At 36.4% G+C, this 18,131-nt stretch overlaps 1 protein-coding gene across 1 annotated transcript in view; it reads right to left on the reverse strand.

The window, feature by feature from the left end:
- Fsip2 (fibrous sheath interacting protein 2) overlaps positions 1 to 18,131 on the reverse strand; it is a 78,485-nt gene that overhangs the window by 10,078 nt on the left and 50,276 nt on the right. The window contains exons 18-19 of the mRNA XM_035447065.1: positions 15,303 to 17,546; positions 10,696 to 11,190 (exon numbers count right to left, since the gene is read on the reverse strand). Of these exons, the coding sequence (XP_035302956.1) occupies positions 10,696 to 11,190; positions 15,303 to 17,546 (2,739 nt within the window). The remainder of the gene's footprint in view (positions 1 to 10,695; positions 11,191 to 15,302; positions 17,547 to 18,131) is intronic.

Here is an 18,131-nt window from a genome sequence, read left to right on the forward strand (position 1 = left end):
GCCACAATTTTTTTGTGCCAAATAGGAAAAGGGGGTTGATAACATACAAGCCTTAGAAAGACTTATCAATGATAATGAGAAAAATACTCAAACACAGAAAGAGCAATATAGAAAAGAACGTACTGTACCACTACATGATGAAATTAAAGAGCACAACCCAAGTGTTGTAGAATATTATTTTAAGATGTTACATTATTTATGCTGTAGAGGGTATTTGTTTAATGATGCAAGATGTGTTGCATTCCTTTATGTTCATTTGTTTAACTGTGAAGCTGTGTTATTTTGCCTGCCTAAAACACCTGATTGGTCTAATAAAGAGCTGAATAGCCAGTAGCAAGGTAGGAGGAAGTATAGGCAGGACTGGCAGGCAGAGGGACTACATATAGTAGAACATAAGAAGAACATAAAAGGGGGATCAAGCAATGAGAAAATGACAAGAGGAGCACTCCAGGGGCCAACTACCCAGCTACACAGCTAGCCATGGAGTAAGAGTAAGATCATAGAAGTAAAAGCAAGAGAAAAGCCCAGAGACAAAAGATAAGTGGGATGATTTAAATTAAGAAAAGTCTGCTAGAAACAATCCAAGAAAAGGCCAGATATTTATAATTAGGAATACGCCTCTGAATGTAATTTATTTGGGAGCTGGATGGTGGGCCCCCCAAAATCAAGGAGCCAAAAGAGCAAAAAACAACCAGCAACAGCCAAGGTTGTTAGTAAACCAAACTTAGTTTAACCAGTTACTATATAAGAACCTCCAGTAGATGATAGTCATACATAGATAATCAAGTTTAGTGGAATCCTATAGAAATATTAGATTTGAGATTTAAGAAGTGGTCATTTCATATGTTATGCATTTACCCTATATGAAACAGATATTAAATTCATGGACAATGCAGAAAAGAATTATTTCTCAAGACTGGAAACATTTGGCATTCAGAATATTGGAAGTTGGTCCTTAGTTACAATGGTGAACATGGTGGAAACAGGAAGTTAGGGCCATAGAACAACAAAAAGGGCTGGGGGTACTAATATTTCCCAAGATCTGTTCCTAGGTGAAGGTCAATATGCTGAGTGGCAAAGGCAGCATATTTTATTTGGTGACCACACCTTGGTACTATGTTGTTTAGCAGCTTTAAATGCTTGGTACAAGGTTGAGTCCTTTAGTAAAATTATACAAGGCCCAAAAGAAGCCTTCACTGATTTTTCTTTGAAAAGATTGACTTCAGCTATAAATAGAATAGTATCAAATTCAGAAGTCAGATAAGTATTAATTGAATTTTCGGCTTTTGAAAATTATGAGTCAGAATGCAAAAATGATGATTAGGACTTTAAAGGCAATATCAGCACCAATAGATGAATGGATTAGAAATATGAGTGATATTGGATCTCATATTTATGATGTTTTTCTGATAGGAGAAATGACAGATGTTTTGACTGTGGTAAGCAAGGTCATTTGAAAAGGGATTGTAGACAAGGCATTCCTAGAAACAACCTTTTTTCTAGAGATAATCCAAATAGAAGGCCCCATCCTTCTAGAATATACTGAAGGTGTGGGAAATGCTGTCATTGAACCAATAAATTCAGATCAATAAGGGACAAGCAAGGCAACCCCTTTCAATCAGGAAATTCCCTAAGGGGACTCCCCCAGAACCCTATATCAAATTTGATTCAATAATTCCCTGTCAGCATTGGAGAAACTCATCCACAGGGCAATTAAAAGATTTAATGCCTTTTTTGTTGTTTGTTTTAAACAGTGCTCTGGATGTAATCAAGGATAGAACAGCTTCAGCAGATAAAACAAAAAATTCAGGATAGAGCAGAAGACAAGTATTTTGGCAAAGTGCTATAAGTGATCAGAAACTAAAACTAAAATTAAATGACCTTGAAATTAAAGCTTTCCTAGTCACAGATCAGATGTAACAATAATTTCCTCCAAATCTTGGTATCCTGACTGGCCTCTTCAGGAGGTAACTATTCAGCTTCTAGGAATTGGAAATTTATAGCAAGTAAAACAAAGTTCAAGATGCATCAAGTGTATAGACCCAGAAAGTCAAATAGGAAAATTAAAGCCTTATGTGGCTATTATTGCTATGAATTTATGGGGAAGTCATTTGTAGCAGCAATGGAAAACACAGATTAATATTTCTCCAAACTAATACAAAATCTATAAAATAAAAGATGGTTCTGAGAAAAAAATGTTAAAAGCTATTATCAAGAAGAGTCACAGATCATTCAGGTTGTACATAATATGTGTTTCTAATTTGGTTCAAGGTATTTTACCTATTTAACTCATTTCTCAATGTAATGCAAACTTCTAGTTGTTGAAATTTATTGTTACCAACTGTATAAATATATATATATATATATATATATTATATACATACAGAATATGGCAATACAGAAATGTAGGTTAGTAATTAGTCACCTATTACAATTGAACTTGTAATCACATTAGGTGTGTTTCAAACGCAGAGATATTTTGACATGTTATCTTCAAACATGTCAGAGATCTACAGAATATGTCAATTAAAATGTTTTAATAACAGATTTTTTAATGACAATGATACATGTCTGCTCCTGGCAGCACCAATCTACTTCAGAGAAGATGATGGGCATTGAAGGAACTAGAGTCGATGATGGTCATAGAAGAATCTCCACACGGAGTTTTACTTTCTTTGTGGCAAAGGCAAGCCACTGGGCAAGAAAGTGCCCTTACCTCAATGGCTGACAGTATGCTGTCAAAATTGGACAGTATACCAAAAAGAGTGACTCCAAGACAAGACAGGGCAGTCAATAAGAATATCCTGCTTCACAGAAATGTTTGTCAGATTTGAAAGGCTTCTAGGCTGAAGATGGATGCCCCAAAGTTGCAGAGGAACCTTGGGTAACTGCCAGGCAGCTGGCAGTATCATTTCTCCCCGGGGTAGGGGGGTGGGGGCAGACTTGCTAGGTCACACTTCCTGTTTACTCAGTTAATATTATTTTCTTCTTGGGTCTCTGAGGGAGCTGAAGACTAGATAGTATAGGGACAGTTTTCATTGTTTACCAGACTCAAAAAAGAAACTCACTAAAGACATGTAAAGTGGCTTACTTCCACCTCCATCCTCGATGACATCTCCTGAGCCCTACACCTGCCCAAGGTCCCCATCCCCCAAGGATCTCTCTGGGCCTGCAGCTGCAGAGAGCAAACCCAGCAGCACAGAGTGGACCTGCCCAGACAGGAAGGACCTCCTTGAGACTGGAAATACCTCACTCTCACTTCCCCCTTTGCCGCCCCAAACTCTCCTGAGTGAGGAGACTAGCAGGAGAGGCCAGACCATCCATATCTGCAGACATTGAAGTCTTGGCCCACACACACCACCGGGTGATAAGAGGAGATAGAAAGACCCCACCTGCACCCACTGGAAGAAGAGATTAGAAGAAGGCAGAATAAGAGCACACTCAACAGAAAGACCAATATGACACCACCAGAGTCTAGGGACTCCACACCATTAAGATCTGAAAAGCACAACACAGAGGAAGAAGAAGAGACAGACAGACCTAAAAATCTACTTCATGAAGATGTTTGAGACCCTTAAAGAGGAAACAAGAAAATCTCTTAAAGGAATAGAAGAAAAAACAAACAAAAAATGCAAGAAATATGTAATTCTCTTAAAGAATCTAAAGAAAAAACAACCAAACAAGTGAAGGAAGCACTGGAAACAGTTCAAGGCATGAAAGCTGAAATAGAAACAAAAATAAACACAGAATGAGGGGATGCTGGAAACACAAAGGCTGGATAAACGATCAGGATCTAAGGATGTGAGTATAACCAATAGAATGCAAGAGATGGAAGAGAGAATCTCAGTTGTTGAAGACTCACAAGAGGGTATACAGTCATCGACCAAGTAAAATCTCAAGTCCAACAAATCTCTAACACAAAATATCCAAGAAATATGAGACACAGTGAAAATGCCAAACCTAAGAATAATAGGTATAGAAGAAGGTGAAGAAATACAGCTCAATGGTACAGAAAACATATTCAACAGAATCACAGAAGAAAACTTCCTCAACCTACAGAAGGACATGCCTATGAAAGTACAAGAAGCTTACAGAACACCAAATAGACTGGACCAAAAAAGAACTCCCCTCGCCACATAATAATAAAAACACCAAAATTACAGAATAAAGAGAAAATATTAAGAGCAGCAAAGGAAAAAGGTCAAGTAACATATAAAGGCAGACCTATCAGAATCACACCTGACTTCTCAATGGAAACTTTGAAAGCCAGAAGGTCCTGGACAGATGTCCTACAAACACTAAGGGAACATGGATGCCAACCCAGACTACTGTACCCAGCAAAGCTTTCAATCATTATAGATGGAGAAAACAAGATATTCCATGACAAAACCAGATTTAAACAATACATATCCACAAATCCAGCACTACAGAAAGTCCTAGAAGGAAAACTCCAACCCAATGAAGATAACTACACTCACAAAAAAATAGGTAATAGGTAATCCAACTTTACCAAACAGGAAAAGAAACCAGAGGGTGAAATCCACACACAATGATACCACCACCAACAAATCCAAAACAAACAAGAACCAACAATCAATGGACATTAATATCCCTCAATGTCAATGGACTTAACTGCTTATAAAAAGATACAGGTTAACAGAATGGATACCAAGACAGAATCCATCCTTCTGCTCTATACAAGAAACACACCTCAACTCCAGAGACAGGCATTACCTCAGAGTAAAGGGTTGGGAAAAGATTTTCCAATCAAATGGAACCAAGAAACAAGCTGGTGTAGCAATACTAATATCTAACAAATTAGACTTTAAATTAAAATCAATCAAAAGAGATGAAGAAGGGCATTTCATACTCATCACAGGAAATGTCCATCAAGATGAAGTCTCAATACTAAACATCTATGCCCCAAATATGAAGGCACCCACATTTGTAAAAGAAACATTACTAAAGCTCTACAGCCCTCTTCACCAAAGAAACTAGCAAACAAGAGGAACTCTAAGAGAAAAATGCATGGACCCCAGAGAATGGGAAGGGGCAGGATCTCCTGAGCTAATTGGGAGCATGAGGGTAGGGGACAGGGAGCTGCCAGAATGAGAGGAGGATAAGAGGATGGGAGAGGAGGAAATGGAGGACCAGAAGTGTTGAGGTGGGGGAAGAATAGAGGAGAGCAGGATGAGAGATACCATATCAGAGGGAGCCCTTTTAGGTCCGTGGAGAAATCTGGCACTAGGGAGATTTCCAGAGCTCTACAAGGATGACACCAACTGACATTCTAGGCAATGGTGGAGAGGATAGCCTAAATTCCCTTCCCCTATAATGACACTGATGACTACTTTTCATGCCTTCCTAGAGCCCTCATCCAGTGGCTGATGGAAGCAGAAGCAAACATCCACAGATATACACTGAACTGAACTCTGGAACCTAGTTGCAGAGAGGGAGGAATGAAGATCAAACAGGTCGGTACCAGGTTGGTGAAAAACAACAGAATCAGCTGGCCTGAACAAGGGGAGCACATGGACCCCAGACTGCTGTCTGGGAGGCCAGCATAGGACTGAATCAGACCCCTGAACATGGATGTCAATGAGAAGGCCTCCGCACTCTAGGGGACCGCTGGTAGTGGATTAGTTTTTTTTTTTTCCCTGGTGTAAGAAGGGACTTTGAAAGCCCATCCCATGTGAAGGGATGCACTCTTGGCCTGGACACATGGAGGAGGGCCTAGGTCCGGCCAGGATGATGTGGTGGATTTTGGGGAGCCCTGTCAAGGGCCCAACCCTGCCTGGGGAGTGGAGGATGGATGGGGTGTGGGGCAGGTGTGTGGTTGTGGGGGAGGGTTGGGGGGAGGGGAGGGAGAAGGAATTGACATGTGAAGCAAGCTTGTTCCTAATTTGAACTAAAAAAATTAATTATAAAAAATTAAAAAATAATAATAAGGTATGTAAAGTGTAAAATGTTGAGAGACATTAAAAGATAATTTGATAATTCAAATTAGAATAGAAAGTAAATTAGGTACAAGACTTTGGCCTCACCAATATATGATAGATAATGGAGTATTTTCTCTGAATTTGTTAAATGCTAATGGACTAGACATTGTTGATATATTTATTGCTTGTATATATTGCATACAGTTGTTGTACTTATTGTATATAGTTTTTCTTATATTAGTTTTAACTTTTTTATTTTTAGACTAAAGGGAAATATGTGGTGAGATCTTATTTGTACAAATAAAGCATGTTTGAAAATCAGAGGTTGGAGCTTGCCACTATCTAACTATATTGGTCTGCAGGTCTGTACACACAGAGAGTACGTGAGATGTCTGGGCAGAGACAGGGATATGGGCAGGAGGAAAGAGGAACTTATTCTTTTCTGCTGGGAAGTTAGTAAGGTAAAGGTGACTTTTTGTTTCTTCTTCTCTCTGATGTCTCAGCATTTTCCCCTATATCTGATTTCAGGCTCTTGTTATTAAGACTTATTAGAACTCATGTTACAAATGGGGAAGAGGTTAGCAACAAATATCACAAAAGCAAGAGACATCAGTTTATAAAAAGAACTAATTGGATTCTTCCTCATATAATAAGAGAGATACCAATTTCTGGAACACCTACATTCTATACTGATGCAAATAAATTAGGAAGGGCATTTTATAAGGAAAAATAAGTAATGTGACTCAGTGCCCTTAGGATTCAGAGCTGTATGACATTTTCATGGTACTATTAAATTTTCCCAAATCTCTAGTTACTGATTCTCAATATGCAGAAATCATTGTTTTACATATTGAAACCATTAAACTCTTTCTGGATTGTTCAGAATTAACTTCACTATTTATTCAACTACAGCAAGTAATTGGAGAAATCATCCATTGTTTATAACACCTATCAGATCCCATAGGGGTCTACCAGGTGCATTAGAACAAGGTAATGACGAAATTGATCAGCTATTAATATGAAATGCACTAGAAACCCTCAAATTTCATAAGAAACACCATGTTAAATGTTTGAAGAAAAAGTTTTCTATCATTTGGTAACAAGCCAAGGAAATTATAAGACAATATCCTACTTGTTCTTTTTATAACCAAACTTCATTGCTTGCAGGAAGTAACCCAAAAGATACCCAAAGAAATGAAACTTGGCAAATGAATGTGTTTCATCTCACAGACTTTGGAAAATTTTTCGTGACCAATGCCATGGATGCATATTCAGAATTTCAGTGAGCAACTACATTTAAGTTCCAAAGATGCTGGTTCTGTAATTACACATTTATTAGAAGTTAGGCCTATTATGGGGACACCTGTACAAATTAATACTGACAAAACTGCAGCATGAGTCTCTAGTGAAAATATTTTTTGCATATTATAACATAAAGCATATTACAGGTATACCACAAAATCCTATAGGATAAGCAGGTATAGAAAGATCCAGTCATACTTTAAAAGATATGTTTAACAAGCAGAAAGGAATAATACATATTTCCCAAAGATAGATTATAGAGTGCTTAAATAACTTTAAGTTATTTTTTCTGTTAATGAAAAAGGAACAATGGCTGCAGAGACGCTGGATAGTAGAAAACCCTGCTGAATTAAATCAGTCTGTATATTTTAATGTTGTGTAGACCTCAGAATGGAAACAGAGATAGATATGTGTTAAATTGGGGAAGAGATTGTGCCTTTGTTTCCACATGAGAATAAAAGTGATGGATACCATCAAGATTGCTAAAGATTAGATTTGAACAAGAAAGACCTCCTAAAATAGGAGAGGTGATAGTTCATCAGATAGCTTGGCCATTCAAGAAAAACTAACTTATAACAAATGCCTTTCATTTGATCAGGCATGAACAAATAAAACCAAAAAGAATGTAGTGTTTTAATGATACTTTATCAAAGGCACACATTTGCCTTATGAGTATGGAATGAAAAGTAGGATTCTTAAACCATGTGTATGTCTTGATTCCATGTTATAATATTGAACTGTAAATTACCACATGGCCCATGCCATCTTAGATATCAGCTTTTGAAGTTTATTCTTAAATAAAAAGGATATTTTTGTTGTTTGGAATTTAAAACACAGTTAAGGGATTTAAAAAGTTTTAAATAAATTCAAAGGGTAACTATAGTTCAAACATGTTTTCTAAATCTCTAAAAGTTGGAGTAATTTGGAGCTAAGATAAAATATTGGTCAGGACAGTTGTAGCCCATGCCTTTCATCCCAGCAGAGACACTATAAATTAGTTTTTAAATCTAAATTATAGTTATAATGAACAAAGCTGTGGTGGCACATACCTTTAATCCCACCACCCAGGGAAAAAAACCTCAGATACAGCATCTAGCTGTTATGTTTATACATTATAGAAATCACATACCATATTTACAGAATATTATATAAACCCCACTATTTGGTTAATATAAAGGCAACTAAGAGCAGTTTTGTAACTCTGCCAGTACGCTGTTCTCTGTGTATGCAACCCTGAACAATATTGAACCAGTTGATACCCGAAAGATGGATAACATAGTTATTGGTAAATTGGCAATTGGGGACTCTTCATAAAGCAAGGAGTCCATTAACTTTGGCCTGTTGGCTTCTATTAAAAACACTTTTCATATATAGAGACTAAATATTATCTTTGAGAATGGAGAACCTTATACTCAGTCATTGCCAACCACTTTATGGTCATAAGAGCACCCTTATCATGATGGATTGGATCGGTTCAAAGGCAGAGTCCTTCACAGGCTTAGAAGGAAATATATTATATTGAAACTATCTGAATTTCTTCATGACTAGAATATGGGAGCAAATGGAGTATGTTCCTTCCTGCACTGAGGAAATTGCTCAAGTTGCCTACAGTCCCCATCCTTAAACAACTTACTTCCCCCCTAAAAGAGCCATATATTGAACTTTGGGACCAAAAGAATGGTCACATTTGGCTAAGGCATGGTTTACTGATAGTTCATCAACCACAAATGAAACCAAAACTAATGAAAGTGGCAAGCCTATAAACCAGGGATGGAATGGCCAAACTGAGGAAGGAACCATAAAATCAGTGCAGCACTATTGGCTACAAGACAAACAACTTGGAAAGCAAAAGGAAAATCTCTATATCCGCAATTCATGGTGTGTGTTCAATGGTATAGCTATATGGTCATCAAAATGGAAAACCACTAAGTGGCAGATAAATGGCAAAGTTATTCTGTCATGGGAGGCATAAATAGAAATGGTATAACCTAGCAAAATTTAGCAAGGATATCAAATTTTATGTAGCTCATACAGGAAAGATAGCCAAAACATCCAAAAATAATTAAATAGTGGATAAATTTGCATCATGTTTAATTAAGACTAGAATATTAAAATTTGCCAGGTAACAAATTCAGAATAAATCAGCCAGAATGGTAGATTACACATTGGAACAACTTGAAAATTTACCCCTAACATTAAACAATAAGGGAAAATGGGGAACCAAATTAAACTAGGACAACCCTATAAGAATAACTATTCTAGACAGGCGTTGGTGGCGCACTCATGCCTTTAATCCCAGCACTAGGGAGGCAGAGGCAGGCGGATCTCTGTGAGTTCGAGACCAGCCTGGTCTACAAGAGTTAGATCTAGGACAGCCTCTAAAGCCACAGAGAAACCCTGTCTGGAAAAACCAAAAAAAAAAAAAAAAGAATGAATAACTATTCTAAGGAATCCATAGCCAGGCAGTGGTTTACACCTTTAATCCTAGCACTTGGGAGGGAAAGGCAGGCATTTAAGAATTACAGTGATTAAAATTTAAAAGTGACAAAGGGCAGGCTAAAATTCAAAGTACATGTCCTTTGTGATTTTTAAAATAAATACACCACTTAAGTATTGAATTTATAGAGTAAGGGTGGTGTGGCTCAGGCCTAGCACACAGCTTTAATCCAAGAGCTTTCTGCTTGAATATTGTAAACAGGATTAAATAAAATCAACCTTAGGTCAAGAAGCAGAGAAAGCAACCAGATGATAGGAAGTGAAGATAGCATTAAACCATACAGAGTAAGAAGGAATCAGAAGGATGGATAGACTCATAGGGAGGGACATTGAGGATGAGATTCTTTTGTTTGAGGTGACATAGAAAAAAATGTCTGTTTCTAGGACATCAGTGGAGGAGGATGGTCAGTCAGGTGTTTTCTCTGCCTCTCTGAGCTAGCAGGATTCTACCCCAACATTTGGCTCTTGAGTCTCTACTGGAAAAATTGGGCATTTGAGATTTAGTTAAAACAACACAGATCCAGATAATGATTTCCCTTTTGTTGTTATTTGTTTATTTACTATGCTGTAGCTTGAACTTATGTATTAACACAAGCTATGCAACAATCTGACCCTTCACAGATTTCTAACTTTCATATAATTTAGCCAGGCATCTGGATCCATCCTATTGACATAAAGTTATCTATGGATATCCAACAAATATTTATAACTAAAAAAATAGTATTTATGTAACAAATAAGGTTAAATTCACTTAAGCAGTGCCTATTTTCCATTTTGCCATCAGCTAGTAGTTGTAGGTTTCTTTGCATTAAATAATTGTTTCATGTAATATATATATACAGACTTATGCAGATAATGACTCTAGCATGCCTTGCTAGATAATCAAGGTATATCCCAGAACAGAATGTATAAGATTGTCTACCGTTCCAAGATGCTGGGAATTGTGTTTGTCACCTACCTTATATTGTAACTTGTCACTAGAAGATGGTCCTTCTGCTAAGATTTTGGAAGAGGGCATGTCAAGCTCAGCAACAGCTCTTTTAACATGTGTCTTGCTAGGCTCCATTGTCTGATTTCCAGTTGCTTCTATACTTTCAATATGTTCACCAGATGTGGGGTGACAGCATTTGCTTAGTGCTAAGAACTTTCTCAGGCTGCTTGTGCTCGTTGTTGTTTTGGGAGAAACAACTTGGGTTTCCGAAGGTTTCAGAACTTCTCCAACATGATCTCCAGATATTTCTCCTAAGCACTGATGTCCAGCAACCTCTCCTAAAACAATTTCCTCTTCATCAGAAACCATGTCCTCTCTGAAGCTACCTTCTAAATCATTTTTACTAATATCATGAGCTACTAACCGAACAATCAGATCTTTTTTGTTATGAATATCTTTCAAAAGCTCTACTCTGGTGATATCAGGCCTTCTTACATTTTGAAATGAGTTCCTGCCAACAGCCTAGAATTGAAAGTACAAAAAATATTAAAAATAAACATGTCAATATCTTTTCTGCTATTACTTTCTGCCATAGCTATTTTTTTTAATGATTTCTAACTCAATCTAGCAAATAACTTCAAATTATACTTAGTGGTATATTTTCACTATTTTAAAAGAAAGAAATAGATAAAATACATAAGCAATACTTGTTTGTATCTAGAATTATTTTTATATTAAGATGATATTAAACTATCATAATTTAGTCACAATATTCAGTCTAACAGCATAGTTTAAGCTTTATGATTTATTATAAAATAACTTGTTGGTTTCTATTTTTTGCAATTTTTCTTAAAAATTGTTATAGAACTATGTAAAAGGTTTTTGTTCTTAAACAATCTTATAGAAATCTAGGCATTCATTTTCAAAGAAAAGGCAAGACTTTAAGGAACTCTACTTACAAAATCAATGACCCATTGAAATTATGACCATTAGATTATTTTTTTACGCTATAATCACATTCTTTGTATTTTGCAAAGCTAGGCAAACCTTCATTTCTTTTTTATATTCTACTCAAATAACAATTAATATTTTTAACATACAAGAATCCAAGAAAAGGTAATTATATTCAGTAACCAAATCACTCCATTTCTGTAGCCTTTCTTATATCACAGAAGTTATAAATTAATTTATAATTAATCTTCAACTCAACCTTCATTTGCAAGTTTCCAAACCATGTTTTCAAGTGACAATGTCTTAAAAAGATATCTTCTAGGACTGGAGAGATGGCTCAGTGGTTAAGAGCACTGACTGTTCTTCCATATGTCCTGAGTTCAATTCCCAGTAACCACATGGTGGCTCACAACCACCTTGAACAAGATCTGGTGCCCTCTGTTGGCATTCGGGCAGAAGACTGTATACATAATACATAAATAAAATCTTTAAAAAAAAAAAAAGAAGAAGAAGATATCTTCTGTGGAAATAATGTATTTAGCAGCCACTCTTGAAAAATACAAAACAATCAACTTTATCTATTATATGTAAAAAAATAAGGTTAGAAATTTAAAATATATGCAATACAATTTGGGGATTTGTTACTTCAGACTGTTTAAGTATGTTGTATTATGTGAAAAGTATGGTATCTCTAGCAGAATATTAAGCCATCAGATAAAGCCAAGTACCTAAAGTACCTGACCCACAGGATTTTTTTTTCTGTCTCTGTTGACAAAAGACATGGTCATAATTTGATTGGCATGTAAGATTTCTGTGCTTTGAATTCTACATGGCTGCTGGTTGTTTATTGTTATTGTTGTTATTACTACTACTATTGTTATTGTCAAATGGATTTTTCTCCATTTAAAATGGTAGATGTTTTTAAAAACTTACTGTGCTATGAATAAAAGTAGTAACCAGGAAAAATTGTTATAGATTGTCCTATAGATAATTAAACATTATTTTAGTATTATTATTAAAGGATGCTCATAGAAATTTTACTCTCAAGGAATTGCTTATGTATAATGAATACTACACAAAATATATGCTAATGTAACAATGGGAACTCAAAGGAGAAGAAATTTTAATACTGTAAAGGACCATCATATGTTCTTTAGAAAAGAACAAAACAGACTAGAGGAATGTAAGTTCACAATAATTTTAATTATCTTAGTATGAAAACATAAATATCTGCAATTCTAGCACCAACAGGCAGAGGAATGATTCTAAGAGGGAGATAGAGAGAGCCCAGGGTAACTTTTTCTGGGGATACATGAACAAATATCTGTTCATTTCAGACAGAACTCAAGGATAGACTGAAAAACAAAGAACAACAACAAAAAAAAAACAATTTTATCCAACTCTAGCACTAGTATTTTTGAAACCAGTGAGTTTATTGGGGTTACTTAAAGGAATATGGATGAAAGATTAAGTAGGGAAGGGTAGATGACTCAAAGATAGCTTTATCAGTAAAAATTCCAACCCAGCATGAATGATGTCTCACTAAAATTGCATCCATTGAGCACTCTGTATAATTTCCAGGCAACTTTCCACTTTCTAGTAGTTATTACTGCTAAAATGACCTTTAGGAAAATTTTGGGAATCTTATGTGCCTTAGGAACTTCCTGAGACTTGTAAGTTGTATTTATTGAGTTTTAGTAGGCCCCTGTCTAAAACAGAATGTTTTATTTTGGGAGAAACAGCTAAGTATTACCAGCCTTTGTAATGAGTTCCAGCTTGGCCAGGGCTAAACAATGACCTGGTCAGTAACTCAACAATCAATCAATCAATCAATCAATCACCAGCCTTAAGACTTAATTCAGTAATTTTCAGAACCATTCTGGGAAAAAAATTGAAATATTTATTCTCCAGAGAACATAGTTTTATACTTGTGTCAAGGCCATGGCACAAAGTATAAACCATAAAAACAAAAATCTGTCCAAAATGCACACAGTCAATGTGAAGAATTCAAAAGAATCCCCATGCTAGGAATGTGTTCCATTTTATTGATCTGCTGAGCAAAGGAATCCTATAGAACCCCTCTAGCATTACAGGCTATCGATAAATTACCCCCTCTGTTACTTGACAGTAAAATGTTACTGCTCTATACGTCACATGCTTATGTCTTCAAACACAGTGAAATAGACCTGGTGTCTAACTAGAAGCTTCACCCCTAGTGACTAGCTTTCCTGATACAGAAAGACAATTTGAATGCTACTGGGGGAGAAAAGTAGCTGTTAATATCATCCAGCTACAAATCATGAAGCATGCAACAGTGACCTGACTGTAAGACATACTGTTGTAGTAGTGGCACAACCATTATGGCAGTAATTAATCAATTTTGACTGGATATAAACTCAGTCAAATGAGATAGAACCCATATCTGACACTGCTCAAGTGACTAATGATCTGAGATTACAGAGATCATTGGTCTAGGGGAAATCCAGTTACCATTACTCTGATAAAAGAATACAACAATTCAATAATTTCTCATGACATATTGATCATCAGTGCCTCACTCATCAGAGGATAATCCTCTTGGTAATTAACATAGAGATCCACAACTAGAAAATGTGCAGAAACTAAGAGACTTTGTAGCACTCAGCCTTAAAAGTGATGTCTTTAGCAAACCTCTACCCTTAAGGCTCAGGTATCTAAGAAGAAGAGGAGATGAAAAGACTGTTAAGGGTCACAGGTGGTAGATGGTTGCAAGAAAATGGTATCTTTTAGATATAACCCAGCATGTCTGTTAGACATATGAATTCACTGAGAGTGTGACAGCATGCACAAGTTCAAATCAAACAAAATCCCAACTGTGAGAAGAGGAAGTGGATACAGAGTATCACTCCTGAACAAGAAGTTATTTGCAATTGATAGGGAAAGGGAAAATCTGTTTTCTCTAAAAGAATGTATGTCACTCATACCCCAGGGCAGGCCTCATGCCTAGGCGTAATTGGCCTAATTACTGAACTCTAGGTACTTTTGCATGTTTTTGTTTGTTTGTTTTTTAGTATGTTTTGTTTTATGATTTCCTTTCTGTTTCTTTTGGGGGGGGTTGTTTTCTTTTTTGAGAAAGAAAGAAAGGGAGAAAAAAAGAAAGGGAGAAAGAAAGAAAGGGAGAAAGAAAGAAAGGGAGAAAGAAAGGAAGGAAGGAAGGAAGGAAGGAAGGAAAGAAGGAAGAGTATAAAGTAGAGTGAGTAAGGAGGTCAAATTGATACAAGAGCACTTGCGGCAGGAATATGAATAAAATACACAACATGAAAAATTTTTAATAAAAATAATAAAAGAAAAATAGTACTGCACTGCCGTAAGTAGATGACTTTTAATACATGTTCTTAAAAATTTCTAAATAAAATTACATTCCAGTCATTCTAGTTTTAATAAGACTCCGTACTTACATTTCCCTGCTTCAAAGAAAAATAGTTTTAGTGGATTGTCTTATAAAAACTAGCCTTAGGCCTCTAGTGTGAAATATGGAAATGATATGGCAAGTCCTTGAAAATCCTGACAGTAGAGAACTGTTGTAACCAATTCCCTCTTCATCTGGCAAAATAACAAGCATATCTTTCTATGTATCGAGAAAGGAAGGAAATCATTGAACTGGCTTACTGTTGGCCGATTTTCTCCATTGCTGCGAAACTTACCTCTAAGGGTTTCACATCTAGTCGTCCCGTCCTATCCAATGAGATGCGTCTTTCTTTCTGTCTCGTTCCCATTTCACACACCTCTGTGGAAGAGTGACCTTTTCCACTTATGGAAGCTCTTCTCAGCTCCGCTATACTATATCCAGTTCTCTTTAAACAGTCCATCTTAAGTGTTTCCAGAGGCTGAGTCTTCATAGAAATAACTGCTAAGTGTTCTGCGATGATATTTGGATCTATTTTCAATGGTTTATTCCCGATATGTGGAATTATTCTAACCGGAAGTTCATCTTCTACTACATCATCCAACTCTTTGTCGGAGTCAGAGTTCATTCGTGCAGCATGCTTTTGTGCCTTTTCAATGATTCGATTTGTGTCTAGATCTCCAAAGACACCAGCATCAGAACTCTTTGTGATAACTCTACATGATGGAACATTTGAAACTCCATTGACAATTAAGCTAGCCACTTTCTTAGGGAATAATTTCTTTGTACCTTTCATATCATAGAGTTCATTATCGTCTCCAGACTGTTTTATTATATTACTATAAACAGAATCAATAACCTGAGAAATTTTTTCAATGTTTTCTGGATCTAAAGGTTGTTCTTCAGGATCAGAATCCACAAGACTTATGTTACTTCTGGAAATTTCAGCTGTTACAGATTTTGTTAACTGAGATGCAATTTTATTTAACTCAGGCTTTGTTAAATTGTCTGTGTCTTTGCTCTCAGGACCAGGCTTCTTTACTAGTTTAGCCAAAAACAAGGCCAAAGCTTCCTCCAAAACTCTGGAGTCTAATATCAAATCTTTTATGGATGAAGATTTTTCCTTTGATTTAAGTTCATCAATAATTTTCACCACCTTTTCCATAATTTTGACAGCTTCTAGAGCTATTTCAGAACTTGAAAGTTCTTCTTCTGCTTGAGCTTGAAATTCTGAATTGGAAATCTCCTTTACCATTAACGAACCTATTATGTCAGGAAGGACATTGTTCTTACCCATTAAATCTTCAAATACAGACGCAGGAGAGCCTGAGTGTTTTAAAAGATTGGCATAAACAGAATTGGCTACTTTTTCAATAGTTGCATCATCAGCTAAAGGCTCGGGTTCCAATTCCTTGGCAGGTTTTACAACTTTGATCTTACTTTTTGACATACATTCTTGGATTGACTTTAATATTTTTGAGCTTATTTTTTGCATTTCAGTTTCCGGAGATTTAGTTTTTACTGTATGCACTGTTGGAAACACGGATAAAAGCTTTGATAAGAACTTTACAGAAATTGCTTCTATTACGTGATAAGATAGTTTACGAGGATGTGGTGGCTGTGGTGAAGTAGTTAAGGCAACATTAGTGAGGATATTTTCAACAACATTGTCAACTTCTGCACACTGATATGGAGTCAACTCACCACCAAAATAGTTCTGTAACTGATTGCCAGCCACTTCTCTTAGAACTAAATCCACTATTGTTTTTGAAAGTAGTCTGCATCCACTAGCTATACAATTTTGTATGGTTTCCTGTGTTCCAAACTGTGGCAAAAGATTATTATAAATGGTCTGAACCACCAGTTGAATAATTTCATCATCATTTGGATGCAAGGATTCTACATACTGTATAATCATATCCTCATTTTTGGCAATCTCTGCTGCAACTGTATTTACTAACTTCATTTGAAGGAAGTCAAGTTGTGTCAAAGGAGTTTGTTGAGATATTTTCGTTTTGACATTAGATAGTTTTGAAAATACTTTTGCCAAAAGAGCAGAAATAACATCATCTAAAAATTTGAAAGGCAACTTTATAGTATATGGAGATGAAGTTTGACATTCTTTACTGGCTGTTTCCACAGCCTTTTGGACCTTTTTCTCAACATCTTTTGATTCCAGAGGCACACATGCTGAAGCTGGTATCTCATCAGAAAACATCAAGTTAAGCTGATGTTGAAAAATTTCACTTATCACTGTGCTAGTTAGCCTTTTTGCTAGATTTTCCCCATTACTGTTGATATTCTTGCAAACAGACTCTTGAGATGTACATTCCTTTAAAACATTGCAAACACAAGAGTGAACAATTTTATTGACAACTGATTTTTCAATTGATGGCATTCTATGGAGGGAGGGGATCTTGTGGAAAGAGGGTTGTTCAGTGGCTTTTTGTGTAGGTGGCAATTTATCCACATTTTCAATAGTCATGCTGGATGCTGGTTCACCTGTAACTGCTTCTTTCAACACAGGAGGTACTGTATGAACCTCTGATTCTTTGGTTGCTTTCAACACAGGAGGTACTCTATGAATTTCTGATAATTTGGTTGCTTTCAACACAGGAAGTACTGGATGAACTTCTGATAATTTGGTTGCTTTCAACACAGGAAGTACTGGATGAACTTCTGATTCTTTGGTCACTTTTAACACAGGAGGTACTGGATGAACTTCTGATTCTTTGGTCGCTTTCAACACAGGAGGTACTGGATGAACTTCAGATTCTTTGGTCGCTTTCAACACAGGAAGTACTGGATGAACTTCTGATTCTTTGGTCACTTTTAACACAGGAGGTACTGGATGATGAACTACTGATTCTTTGGTCACTTTCAACACAGGAGGTACTGGATGATGAACTACTGATTCTTTGGTCACTTTCAACACAGGAGGTACTGGATGATGAACTACTGATTCTTTGGTCACTTTCAACACAGGAGGTACTGGATGATGAACTACTGATTCTTTGGTCACTTTCAACACAGGAGGTACTGGATGATGAACTACTGATTCTTTGGTCACTTTCAACACAGGAGGTACTGGATGAACTTCTGAATCTTTGGTCGCTTTCAACACAGG

Source organism: Cricetulus griseus, chromosome 6, assembly GCF_003668045.3.
Source record: "Cricetulus griseus strain 17A/GY chromosome 6, alternate assembly CriGri-PICRH-1.0, whole genome shotgun sequence".
Taxonomy (NCBI): domain Eukaryota; kingdom Metazoa; phylum Chordata; class Mammalia; order Rodentia; family Cricetidae; genus Cricetulus; species Cricetulus griseus.